Source organism: Dendrobates tinctorius, unplaced genomic scaffold (assembly GCF_039654945.1).
Source record: "Dendrobates tinctorius isolate UK_male_01 unplaced genomic scaffold, ASM3965494v1 ptg000214l, whole genome shotgun sequence".
Taxonomy (NCBI): Eukaryota; Metazoa; Chordata; class Amphibia; order Anura; family Dendrobatidae; genus Dendrobates; species Dendrobates tinctorius.
Window position 1 is genome coordinate 6,184,049 of NW_027361881.1, and position 21,813 is coordinate 6,205,861.

At 50.6% G+C, this 21,813-nt stretch overlaps 1 protein-coding gene across 1 annotated transcript in view; it reads right to left on the reverse strand.

Annotated features, from left to right (window-relative positions):
* The window catches only part of LONP2 (lon peptidase 2, peroxisomal), a 59,715-nt gene that overhangs the window by 35,788 nt on the left and 2,114 nt on the right, over positions 1-21,813 (reverse strand). The window contains exons 2-8 of the mRNA XM_073554989.1: positions 14,448-14,682; positions 14,219-14,350; positions 13,823-13,945; positions 13,379-13,548; positions 13,204-13,298; positions 3,271-3,529; positions 2,565-2,706 (exon numbers count right to left, since the gene is read on the reverse strand). Coding sequence (XP_073411090.1) covers positions 2,565-2,706; positions 3,271-3,529; positions 13,204-13,298; positions 13,379-13,548; positions 13,823-13,945; positions 14,219-14,350; positions 14,448-14,682 — 1,156 coding nt within the window. The remainder of the gene's footprint in view (positions 1-2,564; positions 2,707-3,270; positions 3,530-13,203; positions 13,299-13,378; positions 13,549-13,822; positions 13,946-14,218; positions 14,351-14,447; positions 14,683-21,813) is intronic.

Consider the following 21,813-nt stretch of genomic DNA (forward strand, 5'->3'; position numbering starts at 1 on the left):
ACTCCCCCAATCACATTATCAGGACTACTACTCCCCTAATCACATTATCAGGGCTACTACTCCCCTAATCACATTATCAGGACTACTACTCCCCTAATCACATTATCAGGACTACTACTCCCCAGAGATTCTCCCCTAATCACATTATCAGGACTACTACTCCCCTAATCACATTATCAGGACTACTACTCCCCTAATCACATTATCAGGACTACTACTCCCCTAATCACATTATCAGGACTACTACTCCCCTAATCACATTATCAGGACTACTACTCCCCTAATCACATTATCAGGACTACTACTCCCCTAATCACATTATCAGGACTACTACTCCCCCAATCACATTATCAGGACTACTACTCCCCCAATCACATTATCAGGACTACTACTCCCCTAATCACATTATCAGGACTACTACTCCCCAGAGATTCTCCCCTAATCACATTATCAGGACTACTACTCCCCTAATCACATTATCAGGACTACTACTCCCCCAATCACATTATCAGGACTACTACTCCCCCAATCACATTATCAGGACTACTACTCCCCAGAGATTCTCCCCTAATCACATTATCAGGACTACTACTCCCCAGAGATTCTCCCCTAATCACATTATCAGGACTACTACTCCCCTAATCACATTATCAGGACTACTACTCCCCTAATCACATTATCAGGACTACTACTCCCCTTATCACATTATCAGGACTACTACTCCCCTAATCACATTATCAGGACTACTACTCCCCTTATCACATTATCAGGACTACTACTCCCCTAATCACATTATCAGGACTACTACTCCCCTTATCACATTATCAGGACTACTACTCCCCCAATCACATTATCAGGACTACTACTCCCCCAATCACATCAGGACTACTACTCCCCTAATCACATTATCAGGACTACTACGCCCCCAATCACATTATCAGGACTACTACTCCCCCCAATCACATTATCAGGACTACTACTCCCCTAATCACATTATCAGGACTACTACTCCCCTAATCACATTATCAGGACTACTACTCCCCCAATCACATTATCAGGACTACTACTCCCCAATCACATTATCAGGACTACTACTCCCCTAATCACATTATCAGGACTACTACTCCCCAATCACATTATCAGGACTACTACTCCCCCAATCACATTATCAGGACTACTACTCCCCCAATCACATCAGGACTACTACTCCCCTAATCACATTATCAGGACTACTACTCCCCCAATCACATTATCAGGACTACTACTCCCCCCAATCACATTATCAGGACTACTACTCCCCCAATCACATTATCAGGACTACTACTCCCCTAATCACATTATCAGGACTACTACTCCCCCAATCACATTATCAGGACTACTACTCCCCCAATCACATTATCAGGACTACTACTCCCCAGAGATTCTCCCCTAATCACATTATCAGGACTACTACTCCCCCAATCACATTATCAGGACTACTACTCCCCTAATCACATTATCAGGACTACTACTCCCCTAATCACATTATCAGGACTACTACTCCCCTTATCACATTATCAGGACTACTACTCCGCTAATCACATTATCAGGACTACTACTCCCCCAATCACATTATCAGGACTACTACTCCCCTAATCACATTATCAGGACTACTACTCCCACAGAGATTCTCCCCTAATCACATTATCAGGACTACTACTCCCCCAATCACATTATCAGGACTACTACTCCCCTAATCACATTATCAGGACTACTACTCCCCTAATCACATTATCAGGACTACTACTCCCCTAATCACATCAGGACTACTACTCCCCTAATCACATCAGGACTACTACTCCCCAGAGATTCTCCCCTAATCACATTATCAGGGTTACTACTCCCCAAAGAGTCTCCCCTAATCACATCAGGATTACTACTCCCCTTATCACATTATCAGGACTACTACTCTCCAGAGATTCTCCCCAAATCACATTGAACATGTTGGATTAGGTCTAAGTGAGGAAAGTGAGAAAGAGTTGACACTTCAACCTCCATTGGAGTAGGGGCCTCCTGCAGTGACCAGGTAATAACAGGAGATTTGTTCTGAAAGCCAGACACTAATACTGGGATCCGTTTACTATTGGGGTTTACAGCGATCCAATATTTATGGGAGACATATTTCCAACGTTGCGGTGAAGAGATGAACATAATGCATTCACTTACATCACCGCACCATAAGGCCATTATAACTGCTCCAATTAAATATTGCTCTGATGGATGATGCTATCCATGCCATGTTTAATTTCTATAGAAAGTTAAAAATGCCAAAAAGAAACATTATCTACCGCCTGGGACCTCCCAGGATGAAGATATCCTGAAAGTTGGGGGATCTCAAACTTATAAGACCTATACTCCGTGTGTTGGAATCAGGGGTGTATATACCATACGCTCACTGTCAGGCCCCAATAACCGGCCTAGTAGTGGAAGAAGCCACATCTTCGTCCATGACTCATCAGCCAATTGCTTAATTGTCCTGATGATTGGAGGCAGCAGAGCGGCAGTGGCGGGATGTGATCGCTCACCTCCAGCAGCGCGGCAGCCGGGTCTCCCTGCAGGCTCTTCCCGAGCTTATCCACCTCATCCAGGAGGAAGACCGGATTATTCACGCCGACGCTCTTCAGCCCATTGATGATGCGCCCGGGCATGCTGCCCACGTAGGTGCGCCTGCAAACAGAAGCAGCTGAATGACACAGACATATACGCCTCACCCCCCCCATACATATGCACACTCCCTCCGGCTGAGCGTGGGGCCAGGGCTGGATCCTGGAAACTCATCATCGCTGAGTGTCCCCTCCTCTGCCGCGGCCATGGAGAAGATGGACCACACCGCAATTAACACTTCATATCCTGTTTGCACTATTATACTTTTTTTTTTGTTTGCAAAAACTTTCTAACATACTTTGAGCATTTCAGTTTTCCATTTTCTTTGCTTGCTGTTGCTGAACGGAACGCCGGGACGCAACGGTGACGAACCCTCTGCTGTGGCACGCATTAGGTGTTGATGGGTTCTTAGAACGTCGCAGTGAACTGACAGCAAACGGAGGTATTGAAATAAACCGTGGGGGAATAAAAACGGAAACTTATCCCTGGGCACAAGCAGTTTACTGCAATAAAACCTTAGACTTCTCACAGCTGAAGGTTCGTTACTATGTCAGTGCAGATTAATCAGGAGTCCAGACTGGAGACAACTGTAACAAACCCTCAGCTGTGAACACAAATGTTGCCCACCTGTGTCCGCGGATGTCCGACTGGTCGCAGACCCCTCCCAGCGCGATCCGGTGGAACTCTCTCCCCAGCGTCTTGGCGATGGATCTTCCGACACTGGTTTTCCCGACCCCCGGGGGCCCCACGAAGCACAGGATGGGGCCCTTCAGATTGTTCTTCAGCTGACGGACGGCCAGGTACTCCAGGACTCTCTTCTTCAGCTTCGCCATGGCGTAGTGATCGTTATCCAGCAGGATCCGAGCCGCTCGGATATCCAGGCGATCTACGGAGAGAGTCATGCAGGGGATATAAGTGCAAAGAAGAACTACAAGTCCCAGCATGCCCTGCACAATAACCCACACTGCGGAATCTTTAGTTTACTACAATGTAAAGTTTTGATACAATCTCCTATTGAAACAAAGTCCCAGCACTTATTTGTTAAAGGGCCAGCGTCCCAATAATACAAGTCTGGCCCCCTCCTCACTTCTCACGCCCAGGGGGTGTCGGGGTGACGCGCTCCGTGTAGCACCCAGATCTGCCTCATCCTCCTCTTCACCTGGCTTCATTCATTTCACATTTCTGGACTCGTCTCATTTCATCTTCTACAAATTCTCAGGTTAGAATTAATACTTCTCCGGAAGTCGCTGCATCGCGCTGTGAACACTGCGGCGCCCTCCGGTGCCGGATGAGGAGGGTCTCCTGCCGCTCACACCAAGACATTACTGGGATCTGTAATTAGGGATCATGGAGGCACTAGACCAAACCCCCCACGTGTCCCCGTGAGGTCTCAGACTATGGGACTGTGAGCCACTCAGGTCAGACCCATTAACATGCCGGTGCCATAGAGGCAGAGGACAGACGCCCTCCTCCGCCCCCCCCCCCCCCCCGACTCCTCCGTCCTCCCCCCCCCCCCCCAGACTCCTCCGTCCTCCCGACCACTCCTCCATCCTCACCTCTCCCTCGTCCTCCTCCAGACTCCCCTGTCCTCCCGACCCCTCCTCCATCCTCACCTCTCCCTCATCCTCCTCCAGACACCCCTGTCCTCCCAACCCTGCCTCCATTCTCACCTCTCCCTAGTCCTCCTCCAGACTCCCCTGTCCTCCTGACTCGTCCATCCTCACCTCTCCCTAGTCCTCCTCCAGACTCTCCTGTCCTCCTGACCCCTCCATCCTCACCTCTTCCTCCTCCAGACTCCCCTGTCCTCCTGACCCCTCCATCCTCACCTCTTCCTCCTCCAGACTCCCCTGTCCTCCTGACTCCTCCATCCTCACCTCTTCCTCTTCCTCCTCCAGACTCCCCTGTCCTCCTGACTCCTCCAGACTCCCGTCCTCCTGACTCCTCCATCCTCACCTCTCCCTCCTCCAGACTCCCCTGTCCTCCTGACTCCTCCATCCTCACCTCTCCCTCCTCCAGACTCCCCTGTCCTCCTGACTCCTCCATCCTCACCTCTCCCTCCTCCAGACTCCCCTGTCCTCCTGACTCCTCCATCCTCACCTCTCCCTCCTCCAGACTCCCCTGTCCTCCTGACTCCTCCATCCTCACCTCTCTCTTGCCCTCCTCCAGACTTCCCTGTCCTGCTGACTCCTCCTCCATCCTCACCTCTTTCTCGCCCTCCTCCAGACTCCCCTGTCCTCCTGACTCCTCCAGACTCCCCTGTCCTCCTGACTCCTCCATCCTCACCTCTTCCTCTTCCTCCTCCAGACTCCCCTGTCCTCCTGACTCCCCCATCCTCACCTCTCCCTCCTCCAGACTCCCCTGTCCTCCTGACTCCTCCATCCTCACCTCTTCCTCTTCCTCCTCCAGACTCCCCTGTCCTCCTGACTCCTCCAGACTTCCCTGTCCTGCTGACGCCTCCTCCATCCTCCAGACTCCCTTGTCCTCCTGACTCGTCCATCCTCACCCTCTTCCTAGTCGTCCTCCTGACTCCCTCGCCCTCCTCACGACTCCCTCCTCACGACTCCCTCCTCACGACTCCCTCCTCACGACTCCCTCCTCACGACGCCCTCCTCACGACGCCCTCCTCACGACGCCCTCCTCACGACTCCCTCGCCCTCCTCACGACTCCCTCGCCCTCCTCACGACTCCCTCGCCCTCCTCACGACTCCTCCATCCTCACCTCTCCCTCATCCTCCTCCAGACTCCCCTCTCCCCATGGTGCTTACATTCGGACGTCCCCTCCTGCCCTGTGTTATCTCGTACTGACACAGCTGGATAATAACCCGTGTGGCCGTCACAGCTGGGTGCCGGCCCGGGACTTATCGGTGCAGTTGGGGGTTTGCTGCAGATAATAGTGAGGCTCATTTTTAGGTCTGTGTCACACGGCAGGAATGCCAGGCCTCCCCTGGGAATGGGGCGATGTTTTGCTCGCCCCTGTACCTAAAGGTTCCTCCTCGCTCTGCAGGAACAATGCGCTGGCTCCGCACCAATCTCCTGTCTGACGCCGTCTCCAAAACTTTTATTTTCTTTTACTGAAATCGCAATGTTGATGTAACACGGACGACCGTGAAATACAGAGAAACTCTGCGCCCGTGGGAATGTGTGCAGTACTGAACCTCCAGCGACCCGGATAACGGGTCACCAAACTTTATACATGAGCCCCAAAGATAACAGGGGGCACAAACATCCCCAAACTGAGGAGAAGGGGCCAATACTTTATACATGAGCCCTGAAGATAACAGGGGGCACAAACATCCCCAAACTGAGAAGGGGCCAATACTTTATACATGAGCCCTGAAGATAACAGGGGGCACAAACATCCCCAAACTGAGGAGAAGGGGCCAATACTTTATACATGAGCCCTGAAGATAACAGGGGGCACAAACATCCCCAAACTGAGAAGGGGCCAATACTTTATACATGAGCCCCAAAGATAACAGGGGGCACAAACATCCCCAAACTGAGGAGAAGGGGCCAATACTTTATACATGAGCCCTGAAGATAACAGGGGGCACAAACATCCCCAAACTGAGAAGGCGTCAATACTTTATACATGAGCCCCAAAGATAACAGGGGGCAAAAACATCCCCAAACGGAGGAGAAGGGGCCAATACTTTATACATGAGCCCCAAAGATAACAGGGGGCACAAACATCCCCAAACTGAGAAGGGGCCAATACTTTATACATGAGCCCAGAAAATAAAGGGGGGCACAAACATCCCCAAACGGAGGAGAAGGGGCCAATACTTTATACATGAGCCCAGACATCCCCAAACTGAGGAAAAGGGGCCAATACTTTATACATGAGCCCAGAAGATAACGGGGGGGAACAAATATCCCCAAACGGAGGAGAAGGGGCCAATACTTTATACATGAGCCCAGACATCCCCAAACTGAGGAAAAGGGGCCAATACTTTATACATGAGCCCAGAAGATAACGGGGGGGCACAAACATCCCCAAACTGAGAAGGGGCCACTACTTTCTACATGAGCCCAGAAGATAACGGGGGGCACAAACATCCCCAAACTGAGAAGGGGCCAATACTTTATACATGAGCCCAGAAGATAACGGGGGGGGGCACAAACATCCCCAAACTGAGGAGAAGGGGCCAATACTTTACACATGAGCCCCAAAGATAACGGGGGCACAAACATCCCCAAACGGAGGAGAAGGGGCCAATACTTTATACATGAGCCCAGAAGATAACGGGGGGAACAAACATCCCCAAACTGAGGAGAAGGGGCCAATACTTTATACATGAGCCCAGAAGATAACGGGGGGCACAAACATCCCCAAACTGAGGAGAAGGGGCCAATACTTTATACATGAGCCCAGAAGATAACGGGGGGCACAAACATCCCCAAACTGAGGAGAAGGGGCCAATACTTTATACATGAGCCCAGAACATAATGGGGGCACAAACATCCCCAAACTGAGAAGGGGCCAATACTTTATACATGAGCCCAGACATCCCCAAACTGAGGAAAAGGGGCCAATACTTTATACATGAGCCCAGAACATAATGGGGGGCACAAACATCCCCAAACTGAGGAGAAGGGGCCAATGCTTTATACATGAGCCAGAAGATAACGGGAAACATTGCATCTATTGTACATGTGTCCATCTGCTGTATCCAGCCGGCCAGTGCCGCTCGCCTCCCAATCTAAACATAGACCCCAGACTTGTGATCCTCCCACAGTCCCAACCAGCCCAGGAATCTGGAGGAGGCGGGTACACACAACACGAAACAATACACAATGCTGCACGCAATGTCTGCACCGCACACAACCAGAGCCTTAAAACAACAATATCCAATAAACTAAGTATTTGGCCTGGAGACAATGGAGGGAATGGAGGGGAGGCAGGAAATTGGGAGATTTGGTGACAGGACAATTGTGTACAAGATAATTGTGTACGGACTATTGTGTACAGACAATTGTGTACAGGCCAATTGTGTACAATGACAATTGTGTACAAGGCAATTGTGTACAAGGCGATTGCCCTGTACACAATTGTCCTTGGACACAATTGGCCTTGGACACAATTGGCCTTGGACACAATTGGCCTTGGACACAATTGGCCTTGGACACAATTTTCTGTACACAATTGTCCGTACACAATTATCTTGTACACAATTGTCATGGAACCGGGAGATTTTTGTGCTGCAGCCTGTAAACAGGTTATGTAATTAGTCGCTGTCGGTGCTCTGCTGCCACCTGCTGGTGACTTGCTGTTACTGCAAAAATCACATAATCAGCAGCTAAAAGGCAAAAAAAAAGGAAACAAAAATTAAAGTAAAAATCTGATTTTCAAAATCGCAGAAGATTATAGCAAAATTATCACAACTGAGGTCAACTGCAGCTGTCTGGGGCAAAACTTAAAGGCACCAGAGCAGCCGCTGGGGGAATAGACGCCGGCACCAGAGCAGCCGCTGGGGGAATAGACGCCGGCACCAGAGCAGCCGCTGGGGGGAATAGACGCCGGCACCAGAGCAGCCGCTGGGGGGAATAGACGCCGGCACCAGAGCAGCCGCTGGGGGAAATAGACGCCGGCACCAGAGCAGCCGCTGGGGGAAATAGACGCCGGCACCAGAGCAGCCGCTGGGGGAAATAGACGCCGGCACCAGAGCAGCCGCTGGGGGAAATAGACGCCGGCACCAGAGCAGCCGCTGGGGGAAATAGACGCCGGCACCAGAGCAGCCGCTGGGGGAAATAGACGCCGGCACCAGAGCAGCCGCTGGGGGAAATAGACGCCGGCACCAGAGCAGCGGCTGGGGGAAAAAGACGCCGGCACCAGAGCAGCCGCTGGGGGAAATAGACGCCGGCACCAGAGCAGCCGCTGGGGGAATAGACGCCGGCACCAGAGCAGACGCTGGGGGAATAGACGCCGGCACCAGAGCAGCCGCTGGGGGAATAGACGCCGGCACCAGAGCAGCCGCTGGGGGGAATAGACGCCGGCACCAGAGCAGCCGCTGGGGGAAAAAGACGCCGGCACCAGAGCAGCCGCTGGGGGAATAGACGCCGGCACCAGAGCAGCCGCTGGGGGAATAGACGCCGGCACCAGAGCAGCCGCTGGGAAAAAGACGCCGGCATCAGAGCAGCCTCTGGGAAAAAAGACACCGGCACCAGAGCAGCCGCTGGGAAAAAAGACACCTGCACCAGAGCGCTCACTGACACCAGATCTCACTGGGCGATGGCTGCTGATTGCTGGGACCCCCAAGATCACTAGAATAAGCCCCCACTCCTCATCGCCCACGTGCCGCTAACTCTCTACCTATCAGGCTGATGGCGATAGAGTGCAGCTTTAATGATTGTGGTGAACCCCTTTAATGGGCCAGGTGGGCAGCAGCAGTCATCTGCGGGGTCCTAGCAATAACACAGATCTGACAGATCTCATCCGTGTTTATAGTGTGACCGTCCCTTTAACTGGACGTCACCCTGGAACCAACACCCGATGCAGAACCAGACGCGCCGGAGAATGTGAGTCCGCAGTCAGCGTCCTGCAGCGTTCCCATGGGAAGAGCACCCGGTATCAGTGCAGGACCGCGCGGTGCATCACTGCTGCCAGCATTGGATCCATTCCTAAAATAACAGCTGCTCCGACTGCTGACACCAGATAACAAGCGCAGAAAGTCTGCGAAGACGGCGGTAACACGGGAAAGGATAGAAAAAACATTAACCCCGAAGATGAAAGAATGACGAATATCACTGCACACAGTGCCGAGAGCGAGAACCGTCATCTGACAGCGAGCGTGGGAAGAAACAACATAACGCAGGAGGAGCTGCCAAACACACGGGGGCGCTAGACTCACTGATCACAAAACAACCAAAATACAGAGAACGAGGAGCAAATCTACAAATACACAGCATTATAGTAGTTATATAACTGTACACAGGGGCAGTATTATAGTAGTTATATTCTTGTACATAGGGGCCAGTATTATAGTAGTTATATTCTTGTACATAGGGGGCAGTATTATAGTAGTTATATTCTTGTACATAGGAGCAGTATTATAGTAGTTATATTCTTGTACATAGGGGCAGTATTATAGTAGTTATATTCTTGTACATAGGGGCAGTATTATAGTAGTTATATTCTTGTACATAGGGGCAGTATTATAGTAGTTATATTCTTGTACATAGGGGGCAGTATTATAGTAGTTATATTCTTGTACATAGGGGGCAGTATTATAGTAGTTATATTCTTGTACATAGGGGCAGTATTATAGTAGTTATATTCCTGTACATAGGGAGCAGTATTATATAGTAGTTATATTCTTGTACATAGGGGCAGTATTATAGTAGTTATATTCTTGTACATAGGGGCAGTATTATAGTAGTTATATTCTTGTACATAGGGGCAGTATTATAGTAGTTATATTCTTGTACATAGGGGGCAGTATTATAGTAGTTATATTCTTGTACATAGGGGGCAGTATTATAGTAGTTATATTCTTGTACATAGGGGCAGTATTATAGTAGTTATATTCTTGTACGTGGGGCAGTATTATAGTAGTTATATTCTTGTACATAGGGGGCAGTATTATAGTAGTTATATTCTTGTACATAGGGGGCAGTATTATAGTAGTTATATTCTTGTACATAGGCGCAGTATTATAGTAGTTATATTCTTGTACATAGGAGCAGTTTTATAGTAGTTATATTCTTGTACATAGGGGGCAGTATTATAGTAGTTATATTCTTGTACATAGGGGCAGTATTATAGTAGTTATATTCTTGTACATAGGGGTCAGTATTATAGTAGTTATATTCTTGTACATAGGGGTCAGTATTATAGTAGTTATATTCTTGTACATAGGGGTCAGTATTATAGTAGTTATATTCTTGTACATTGGGAGCAGTATTATAGTAGTTATATTCTTGTACATAGGGGGCAGTATTATAGTAGTTATATTCTTGTACATAGGCGCAGTATTATAGTAGTTATATTCTTGTACATAGGAGCAGTTTTATAGTAGTTATATTCTTGTACATAGGGGGCAGTATTATAGTAGTTATATTCTTGTACATAGGGGCAGTATTATAGTAGTTATATTCTTGTACATAGGGGTCAGTATTATAGTAGTTATATTCTTGTACATAGGGGTCAGTATTATAGTAGTTATATTCTTGTACATAGGGGTCAGTATTATAGTAGTTATATTCTTGTACATTGGGAGCAGTATTATAGTAGTTATATTCTTGTACATAGGAGCAGTATTATAGTAGTTATATTCTTGTACATAGGAGCAGTATTATAGTAGTTATATTCTTGTACATAGGGGGCAGTATTATAGTAGTTATATTCTTGTACATAGGGGGCAGTATTATAGTAGTTATATTCTTGTACATAGGGGCAGTATTATAGTAGTTATATTCTTGTACATAGGGGGCAGTATTATAGTAGTTATATTCTTGTACATAGGGGCAGTATTATAGTAGTTATATTCTTGTACATAGGAGGCAGTATTATAGTAGTTATATTCTTGTACATAGGAGGCAGTATTATAGTAGTTATATTCTTGTACATAGGGGGCAGTATTATATAGTAGTTAAATTCTTGTACATAGGGGCAGTATTATAGTAGTTATATTCTTGTACATAGGAGCAGTATTATAGTAGTTATATTCTTGTACATAGGGGGCAGTATTATAGTAGTTATATTCTTGTACATAGGGGGCAGTATTATAGTAGTTATATTCTTGTACATAGGGGCAGTATTATAGTAGTTATATTCTTGTACATAGGGGCAGTATTATAGTAGTTATATTCTTGTACATAGGGGGCAGTATTATAGTAGTTATATTCTTGTACATAGGGGGCAGTATTATATAGTAGTTATATTCTTGTACATAGGGGCAGTATTATAGTAGTTATATTCTTGTACGTGGGGCAGTATTATAGTAGTTATATTCTTGTACATAGGGGCAGTATTATAGTAGTTATATTCTTGTACATAGGGGGCAGTATTATAGTAGTTATATTCTTGTACATAGGGGGCAGTATTATAGTAGTTATATTCTTGTACATAGGGGGCAGTATTATAGTAGTTATATTCTTGTACATAGGGGTCAGTATTATAGTAGTTATATTCTTGTACATTGGGAGCAGTATTATAGTAGTTATATTCCTGTACATAGGAGCAGTATTATAGTAGTTATATTCTTGTACATAGGGGGCAGTATTATAGTAGTTATATTCTTGTACATAGGGGTCAGTATTATAGTAGTTATATTCTTGTACATTGGGAGCAGTATTATAGTAGTTATATTCCTGTACATAGGAGCAGTATTATAGTAGTTATATTCTTGAACATAGGGGGCAGTATTATAGTAGTTATATTCTTGTACATAGGGGGCAGTATTATAGTAGTTATATTCTTGTACATAGGGGCAGTATTATAGTAGCTATATTCTTGTACATAGGAGGCAGAATTATAGTAGTTATATTCTTGTACATAGGGGGCAGTATTATATAGTAGTTATATTCTTGTACATAGGAGCAGTATTATAGTAGTTATATTCTTGTACATAGGGGCAGTATTATAGTAGTCATATTCTTGTACATAGGGGGCAGTATTATAGTAGTCATATTCTTGTACATAGGGGGCAGTATTATAGTAGTTATATTCTTGTACATAAGGGTCAGTATTATAGTAGTTATATTCTTGTACATTGGGAGCAGTATTATAGTAGTTATATTCCTGTACATAGGAGCAGTATTATAGTAGTTATATTCTTGTACATAGGGGGCAGTATTATAGTAGTTATATTCTTGTACATAAGGGTCAGTATTATAGTAGTTATATTCTTGTACATAGGGGTCAGTATTATAGTAGTTATATTCTTGTACATTGGGAGCAGTATTATAGTAGTTATATTCCTGTACATAGGAGCAGTATTATAGTAGTTATATTCTTGAACATAGGGGGCAGTATTATAGTAGTTATATTCTTGTACATAGGGGGCAGTATTATAGTAGTTATATTCTTGTACATAGGGGCAGTATTATAGTAGCTATATTCTTGAACATAGGGAGCAGTATTATAGTAGTTATATTCTTGTACATAGGGGCAGTATTATAGTAGTTATATTCTTGTACATAGGGGCAGTATTATAGTAGTTATATTCTTGTACATAGGGGGCAGTATTATAGTAGTCATATTCTTGTACATAGGGGGCAGTATTATAGTAGTTATATTCTTGTACATAGGAGCAGTATTATAGTAGTTATATTCTTGTACATAGGGGCAGTATTATAGTAGTTATATTCTTGTACATAGGGAGCAGTATTATAGTAGTTATATTCTTGTACATAGGGGCAGTATTATAGTAGTTATATTCTTGTACATAGGGGCAGTATTATAGTAGTTATATTCTTGTACATAGGGGGCAGTATTATAGTAGTTATATTCTTGTACATAGGGGCAGTATTATAGTAGTTATATTCTTGTACATAGGGGGCAGTATTATAGTAGCTATATTCCTGTAGCTTGGGGTGGTCAGACATGATGGCTCTCACCTGTGCTACTTTTGCTCCAGGGCAGTTCGGCCATTAGCTCCAGATAGTTTCTGGTTAGCGCATACTCTGGCATGGACTGCGGCATTTTCTTCAGCCTGGTAGATGATGATGATGTATATAATACACGGTTAGTGATGGGGAGGGGTGACATTCTATGGGGCTCTCTAATCCTCACCTCTTCATCTCCTTCATGCACACCTTCAGGGCCGGCTCCGGCATGCTGCACGACTTCATCTTCTTCTCCAACAAGATGATGTCATCTGAATCCTCGTCATCGTCGTCTGTGCTCTCCAGTGAATGCTGTTTCGCCGCTCCGAGCTTCCTCAGGGGACGGATCGCAATGATCTGAGGATAATGGAGGGGACGGTCAGTGACGGCATGTCTTTCCTGCTGCCTCCTCAATCTGAATCGGGGTCGTATGGAAAGTTCTGCAGCTACAAATATCATTTGTTTTTTTATTGAATCCGCCGTTTTCACAATCTCCGCTCACCGTCAGTGAATGGAAACACTTCTGATCTTGAACCTGCGTCCTGCTGACTCGCAGCTGGGTCTGTTACAATGTGTCAGTGTGGACAATCCGCATGTCTCTCCCTCCCGCCCGGCTCTTCACGTTACTCACCCTCTTGTCATCATCTAATTTGGGGTTTCTCGTTTTGTGGAGCAGTTTTAACCCCTCGATCTGACGCAGCAGGAGCGGGATCGTCACTTTAAATCTTTCCTCCAGTTCAACAGCTTCAAGAATCTGCAAAAAAAAAAAAAAAAGTTTAGAAAGTTCTTATAGCCAGGACCAGTCATGGCGGCCACCGTCCGAGTGGGCCGAAGTGTTAGAAAGTTGCAGAACTTTTCCCCGATGACTTCGCACAGCAGGTTTTTGTCACAATGTTGCAGATTGGACACATGTTGGTGGAATTGAGGAGCTGTCCTGCATCGTCTTTACTGGTTATACTGGTGGAATAAAGCCACACTGGTCACAGTACCACTCATCCGGCATCCAATAGTCCGGAAACTCTCTGACCTGCAGCTTCTCCTCGTTGCTGGTCCGTATGATGGACGTCAGGACGTCCGGCAGAAACTCCTTGGGCAGATTATTCAGTAGTCTCTTCAGTTTAGCTACGGCGGGCACCGAGCCGTCCAACATCTCCACCAGCTTAAAGGGGGAAAACAGGAACGTCAGAATTCAATCCGATCCTGGGAAAGCTGGGTGAGCAGGATGAGAGCAGCGGCCATGCCGTCCCGTCACTCACCTGCACCGCGTACTTGTAGAACTGTTCCGACAGCTCGCCCAGCGCCTCCTGAAACTCTGCCTTACTGCTCAGCTCCTCCAGCCGGTCCAGCTGCTCCACCTCAGCCACCGGGTACGGCCGCTCCTTCAGGACCTGCACCACCTGGAAGCGGCACAGACCCGTCACCAGCAAGGTGTAGTGCGGCTTCGGCCAGTTACTGCCGACCACCTGCACAGCCAAGGCGGCGGTCCCGATCCTACGGGGGGGGGGGGGAGAAAGACGAGAAGGGCTGGTAATCCGACATCTAATTCAATTCTCTAGGACCGTCCAGTAATCCAGCACGCCTGGTAATCCGGGCACACGTCCTGCCAGTGCCATAGATACTGACCAAAGCCTTTCCTTTATGCTTCCTAAGTCAGACAGCTGATTCTGAATGACCCGCTGACACCCTGGGCCCCCCTTCCTGCGGCACAGACCCGCTGACACCCTGGGCCCCCCTTCCTGCGGCACAGACCCGCTCACACCCTGGGCCCCCCTTCCTGCGGCACAGACCCGCTCACACCCTGGGCCCCCCTTCCTGCGGCACAGACCCGCTCACACCCTGGGCCCCCCTTCCTGCGGCACAGACCCGCTCACACCCTGGGCCCCCCTTCCTGCGGCACAGACCCGCTCACACCCTGGGCCCCCCTTCCTGCGGCACAGACCCGCTCACACCCTGGGCCCCCCTTCCTGCGGCACAGACCCGCTCACACCCTGGGCCCCCCTTCCTGCGGCACAGACCCGCTCACACCCTGGGCCCCCCTTCCTGCGGCACAGACCCGCTCACACCCTGGGCCCCCCTTCTTGCGGCACAGACCCGCTCACACCCTGGGCCCCCCTTCTTGCGGCACAGACCCGCTCACACCCTGGGCCCCCCTTCTTGCGGCACAGACCCGCTCACACCCTGGGCCCCCCTTCTTGCGGCACAGACCCGCTCACACCCTGGGCCCCCCTTCTTGCGGCACAGACCCGCTCACACCCTGGGCCCCCCTTCTTGCGGCACAGACCCGCTCACACCCTGGGCCCCCCTTCTTGCGGCACAGACCCGCTCACACCCTGGGCCCCCCTTCTTGCGGCACAGACCCGCTCACACCCTGGGCCCCCCTTCTTGCGGCACAGACCCGCTGACACCCTGGGCCCCCCTTCTTGCGGCACAGACCCGCTGACACCCTGGGCCCCCCTTCTTGCGGCACAGACCCGCTGACACCCTGGGCCCCCCTTCTTGCGGCACAGACCCGCTGACACCCTGGGCCCCCCTTCTTGCGGCACAGACCCGCTGACACCCTGGGCCCCCCTTCTTGCGGCACAGACCCGCTGACACCCTGGGCCCCCCTTCTTGCGGCACAGACCCGCTGACACCCTGGGCCCCCCTTCTTGCGGCACAGACCCGCTGACACCCTGGGCCCCCCTTCTTGCGGCACAGACCCGCTGACACCCTGGGCCCCCCTTCTTGCGGCACAGACCCGCTGACACCCTGGGCCCCCCTTCTTGCGGCACAGACCCGCTGACACCCTGGGCCCCCCTTCTTGCGGCACAGACCCGCTGACACCCTGGGCCCCCCTTCTTGCGGCACAGACCCGCTGACACCCTGGGCCCCCCTTCTTGCGGCACAGACCCGCTGACACCCTGGGCCCCCCTTCTTGCGGCACAGACCCGCTGACACCCTGGGCCCCCCTTCTTGCGGCACAGACCCGCTGACACCCTGGGCCCCCCTTCTTGCGGCACAGACCCGCTGACACCCTGGGCCCCCCTTCTTGCGGCACAGACCCGCTGACACCCTGGGCCCCCCTTCTTGCGGCACAGACCCGCTGACACCCTGGGCCCCCCTTCTTGCGGCACAGACCCGCTGACACCCTGGGCCCCCCTTCTTGCGGCACAGACCCGCTGACACCCTGGGCCCCCCTTCTTGCGGCACAGACCCGCTGACACCCTGGGCCCCCCTTCTTGCGGCACAGACCCGCTGACACCCTGGGCCCCCCTTCTTGCGGCACAGACCCGCTGACACCCTGGGCCCCCCTTCTTGCGGCACAGACCCGCTGACACCCTGGGCCCCCCTTCTTGCGGCACAGACCCGCTGACACCCTGGGCCCCCCTTCTTGCGGCACAGACCCGCTGACACCCTGGGCCCCCCTTCTTGCGGCACAGACCCGCTGACACCCTGGGCCCCCCTTCTTGCGGCACAGACCCGCTGACACCCTGGGCCCCCCTTCTTGCGGCACAGACCCGCTGACACCCTGGGCCCCCCTTCTTGCGGCACAGACCCGCTGACACCCTGGGCCCCCCTTCTTGCGGCACAGACCCGCTGACACCCTGGGCCCCCCTTACTGCGGCACAGACCCGCTGACACCCTGGGCCCCCCTTACTGCGGCACAGACCCGCTGACACCCTGGGCCCCCCTTACTGCGGCACAGACCCGCTGACACCCTGGGCCCCCCTTACTGCGGCACAGACCCGCTGACACCCTGGGCCCCCCTTCTTGCGGCACAGACCCGCTGACACCCTGGGCCCCCCTTCTTGCGGCACAGACCCGCTGACACCCTGGGCCCCCCTTCCTGCGGTACAGACCCGCTGACACCCTGGGCCCCCCTTCCTGCGGTACAGACCGGCTGACACCCTGGGCTCCCCCCCACTCAGATGTACTAATCCTTTGTGTTCCCTGTCCATCACAGACCCGCCGGTTTCAGCATGAACTCGCCAGCGCTCTGACCCCTGACATATAATGGAGCAGACAGGATCGTGATCTCTGAGAATTATCTCCAGCAATAACTTATTGTACAAAGTTCCAAAACATTCAGCGATCGTCCGACCTTCACCTCCGACTGTGACGTAAACAGTCCAAAGGCTGCGGAGCGGCAATATATCATCACACAGAGGAGATATGGGGGGACAGCAACGTATCACAGAGGAGATATGGGGGGACAGCAACGTATCACCACATAGAGGAGATATGGGGGTACAGCAACATATCATAACATAGAGGGGATATGGGGGGACAGCAACGTATCATAACAGAGGGGATATGGGGGGACAGCAACGTATCATAACAGAGGAGATATGGGGGGACAACGCATCATCACAGAGGAGATATGGGGGGACAGCAACGTATCATCACAGAGGAGATATGGGGGGGGGACAGCAACGTATCATCACAGTGGAAATATGGGGGGACAGCAACGTATCATCACAGAGGAGATATGGGGGGACGGCAACGTATCATCACAGAGGAAATATGGGGGGGACAGCAACGTATCATCACAGTGGAAATATGGGGGGACAGCAACGTATCATCACAGAGGAGATATGGGGGGACAACGCATCATCACAGAGGAGATATGGGGGGACGGCAACGTATCATCACAGAGGAAATATGGGGGGACGGCAACGTATCATCACAGTGGAAATATGGGGGGGGACAGCAACGTATCATCACAGAGGAGATATGGGGGGACAACGCATCATCACAGAGGAGATATGGGGGGACAGCAACGTATCATCACAGAGGAGATATGGGGGGACAGCAACGTATCATCACAGAGGAGATATGGGGGGACAGCAACGTATCATCACAGAGGAGATATGGGGGGACAGCAACGTATCATCACAGAGGAGATATGGGGGGACAGCAACGTATCATCACAGAGGAGATATGGGGGACAACGCATCATCACAGAGGAGATATGGGGGGACATCAACGTATCATCACAGAGGAGATATGGGGGGACAGCAATGTATCATCACATAGAGGAGATATGGGGGGGGACAGCAACGTATCATCACAGAGGAGATATGGGGGGGACAGCAACGTATCATCACATAGAGGAGATATGGGGGGACAGCAATGTATCATCACAGAGGAGATATGGGGGGGACAGCAATGTATCATCACATAGAAGATATGGGGGGACAGCAATGTATCATCACATAGAGGAGATATGGGGGGGAACGACAACGTAGCATCACATACAGGAGACATGGGGGGCAATGCAGCATCACAGAGGAGATATGGGAACGACGACAACGTAGCATCACATACAGGAGACGTGGGGGGGCAAAGCATCATCACAGAGGAGATATGGGGGGGCAATATATCATCACAGAGGAGATATGGGGGGAACGACAAAGTAGCATCACATACAGGAGACTTGGGGGGCAACGCATCATCACAGAGGAGATATGGGGGGCAATATATCATCACAGAGGAGATATGGGGGGGAACGGCAAAGTAGCATCACATACAGGACACGGGGGGCAACGCATCATCACAGGAGATATGGGGGGACGACACCGTATCATCACATAGAGGAGATATGGGGGGGGAACAACACTATCATCACATAGAGGAGATATGGGGGGACGGCAACGCATCATCACATAGAGGAGATATGGGGGGACGGCAACGCATCATCACATAGAGGAGATATGGGGGGACGGCAACGCATCATCACATAGAGGAGATATGGGGGGACGGCAACGCATCATCACATAGAGGAGATATGGGGGGACGGCAACGCATCATCACAGAGGAGATATGGGGGGACGGCAACGCATCATCACAGAGGAGATATGGGGGGACGGCAACGCATCATCACAGAGGAGATATGGGGGGACGGCAACGCATCATCACAGAGGAGATATGGGGGGACGGCAACGCATCATCACAGAGGAGATATGGGGGGACGGCAACGCATCATCACAGAGGAGATATGGGGGGACGGCAACGCATCATCACAGAGGAGATATGGGGGGACGGCAACGCATCATCACAGAGGAGATATGGGGGGACGGCAACGCATCATCACAGAGGAGATATGGGGGGACGGCAACGCATCATCACAGAGGAGATATGGGGGGACGGCAACGCATCATCACATAGAGGAGATATGGGGGGACGGCAACGCATCATCACATAGAGGAGATATGGGGGGACGGCAACACATCATCACAGAGGAGATATGGCGGGACAGCAATGTATCATCACATAGAGGAGATATGGGGGGACGACAATGTAGCATCACATACAGGAGACATGTGGGGCAACGCATCATCACAGAGGAGATATGGGGAGGCGATATATCATCACATAGAGATATGGGGGGACGACACCGTATCATCACATAGAGGAGATATGGGGGGGGGGAACAACACCATATCATCACATAGAGAAGATATGGGGGGAACGACACCGTATCATCACAGAGGAGATATGGGGGAACGACAACGCATCATCACATAGAGGAGATATGGGGGGGGACAACAACGTATCATCACATAGAGGAGATATATGGGGGGGATGACAGCGTATCATCACATAGAGGAGATATGGGGGGGGACTAACGCATCATCACATAGAGGAGATATGGGGGGACGACAACGTATCATCACATAGAGGAGATACGGGGGGACAGCAACGTATCATCACAGAGGAGATATGGGGGGGGAAACGACAACGTAGCATCACATACAGGAGACATGGGGGGGCAATATATCATCACATAGAGGAGATATGGGGGGATGGCAACGCATCATCACATAGAGGAGATATGGGGGGACGGCAACGCATCATCACATAGAGGAGATACGGGGGGACAGCAACGTATCATCACAGAGGAGATATGGGGGGGAAACGACAACGTAGCATCACATACAGGAGACATGGGGGGCAACGTATCATCACAGAGGAGATATGGGGGGGGAAACGACAACGTAGCATCACATACAGGAGACATGGGGGGGCAATATATCATCACATAGAGGAGATATGGGGGGATGGCAACGCATCATCACATAGAGGAGATATGGGGGGACGGCAACGCATCATCACATAGAGGAGATACGGGGGGACAGCAACGTATCATCACAGAGGAGATATGGGGGGGGAAACGACAACGTAGCATCACATACAGGAGACATGGGGGGCAACGCATCATCACAGAGGAGATATGGGGGGGACGACAACGTAGCATCACATACAGGAGACATGGGGGGCAACGCATCATCATAGAGGAGATATGGGGCGGGGGACGACAACGTAACATCACATACAGGAGACGTGGGGGGAAACGCATCATCACAGAGGAGATATGGGGGGGGCAATATATCATCACATAGAGGAGATATGGGGGGACGACACCTTATCACATAGAGGAGATATGGGGGGGAACGACACCGTATCATCACATAGAGGAGATATGGGGGGACAGCAACGTAGCATCACATACAGGAGACATGGGGGGGTCGGCAACGCATCATCACATAGAGATATTGGGGGACAGCAACGTATCATCACAGAGGAGATATGGGGATGACGACAACGTAGCATCACATACAGGAGACATGGGGGGCAACGCATCATCACAGAGGAGATATGGGGGGCAACGCATCATCACAGAGGAGAAATGGGGGACGGCAATGTATCATCACATACAGGAGATACGGGGGGGGGGGGACAGCAAGGCATCTCCACATGGAGGAGATATGGGGGGACGACAACATATCACAGAGCTGCCGCTGACAACTCACTCTTTGTATAGCTCCTGACAACCCCCTGCCTGCATAGCTCCTGACAACCTCCCTCCTTGTATAGCTCCTGACAACCTCCCTCCTTGTATAGCTGCTGACAACCCCCCTCCTTGTATAGCTGCTGACAACCCCCCTCCTTGTATAGCTGCTGACAACCCCCCTCCTTGTATAGCTGCTGACAACCCCCCCCCTTGTATAGCTGCTGACAACCCCCCTCCTTGTATAGCTGCTGACAACCCCCCTCCTTGTATAGCTGCTGACAACCTCCCTCCTTGTATAGCTGCTGACAACCTCCCTCCTTGTATAGCTGCTGACAACCTCCCTCCTTGTATTGCTGCTGACAACCCCCCTCCTTGTATTGCTGCTGACAACCTCCCTGCTTGTATAGCTGCTGACAACCTCCCTCCTTGTATAGCTTCTGACAACCCCCCTCCTTGTATAGCTGCTGACAACCCCCCTCCTTGTATAGCAGCTGACAACCTCCCTCCTTGTATAGCTGCTGACAACCTCCCTCCTTGTATAGCTGCTGACAACCTCCCTCCTTGTATAGCTGCTGACAACCTCCCTCCTTGTATAGCTGCTGACAACCTCCCTCCTTGTATAGCTGCTGACAACCTCCCTCCTTCCATAGCTGCTGACAACCTCCCTCCTTGTATAGCTGCTGACAACCTCCCTGCTTGTATGGCTGCTGACAACCTCCCTCCTTGTATAGCTGCTGACAACCTCCCTGCTTGTATAGCTGCTGACAACCTCCCTGCTTGTATAGCTGCTGACAACCTCCCTGCTTGTATAGCTGCTGACAACCTCCCTCCTTGTATAGCTGCTGACA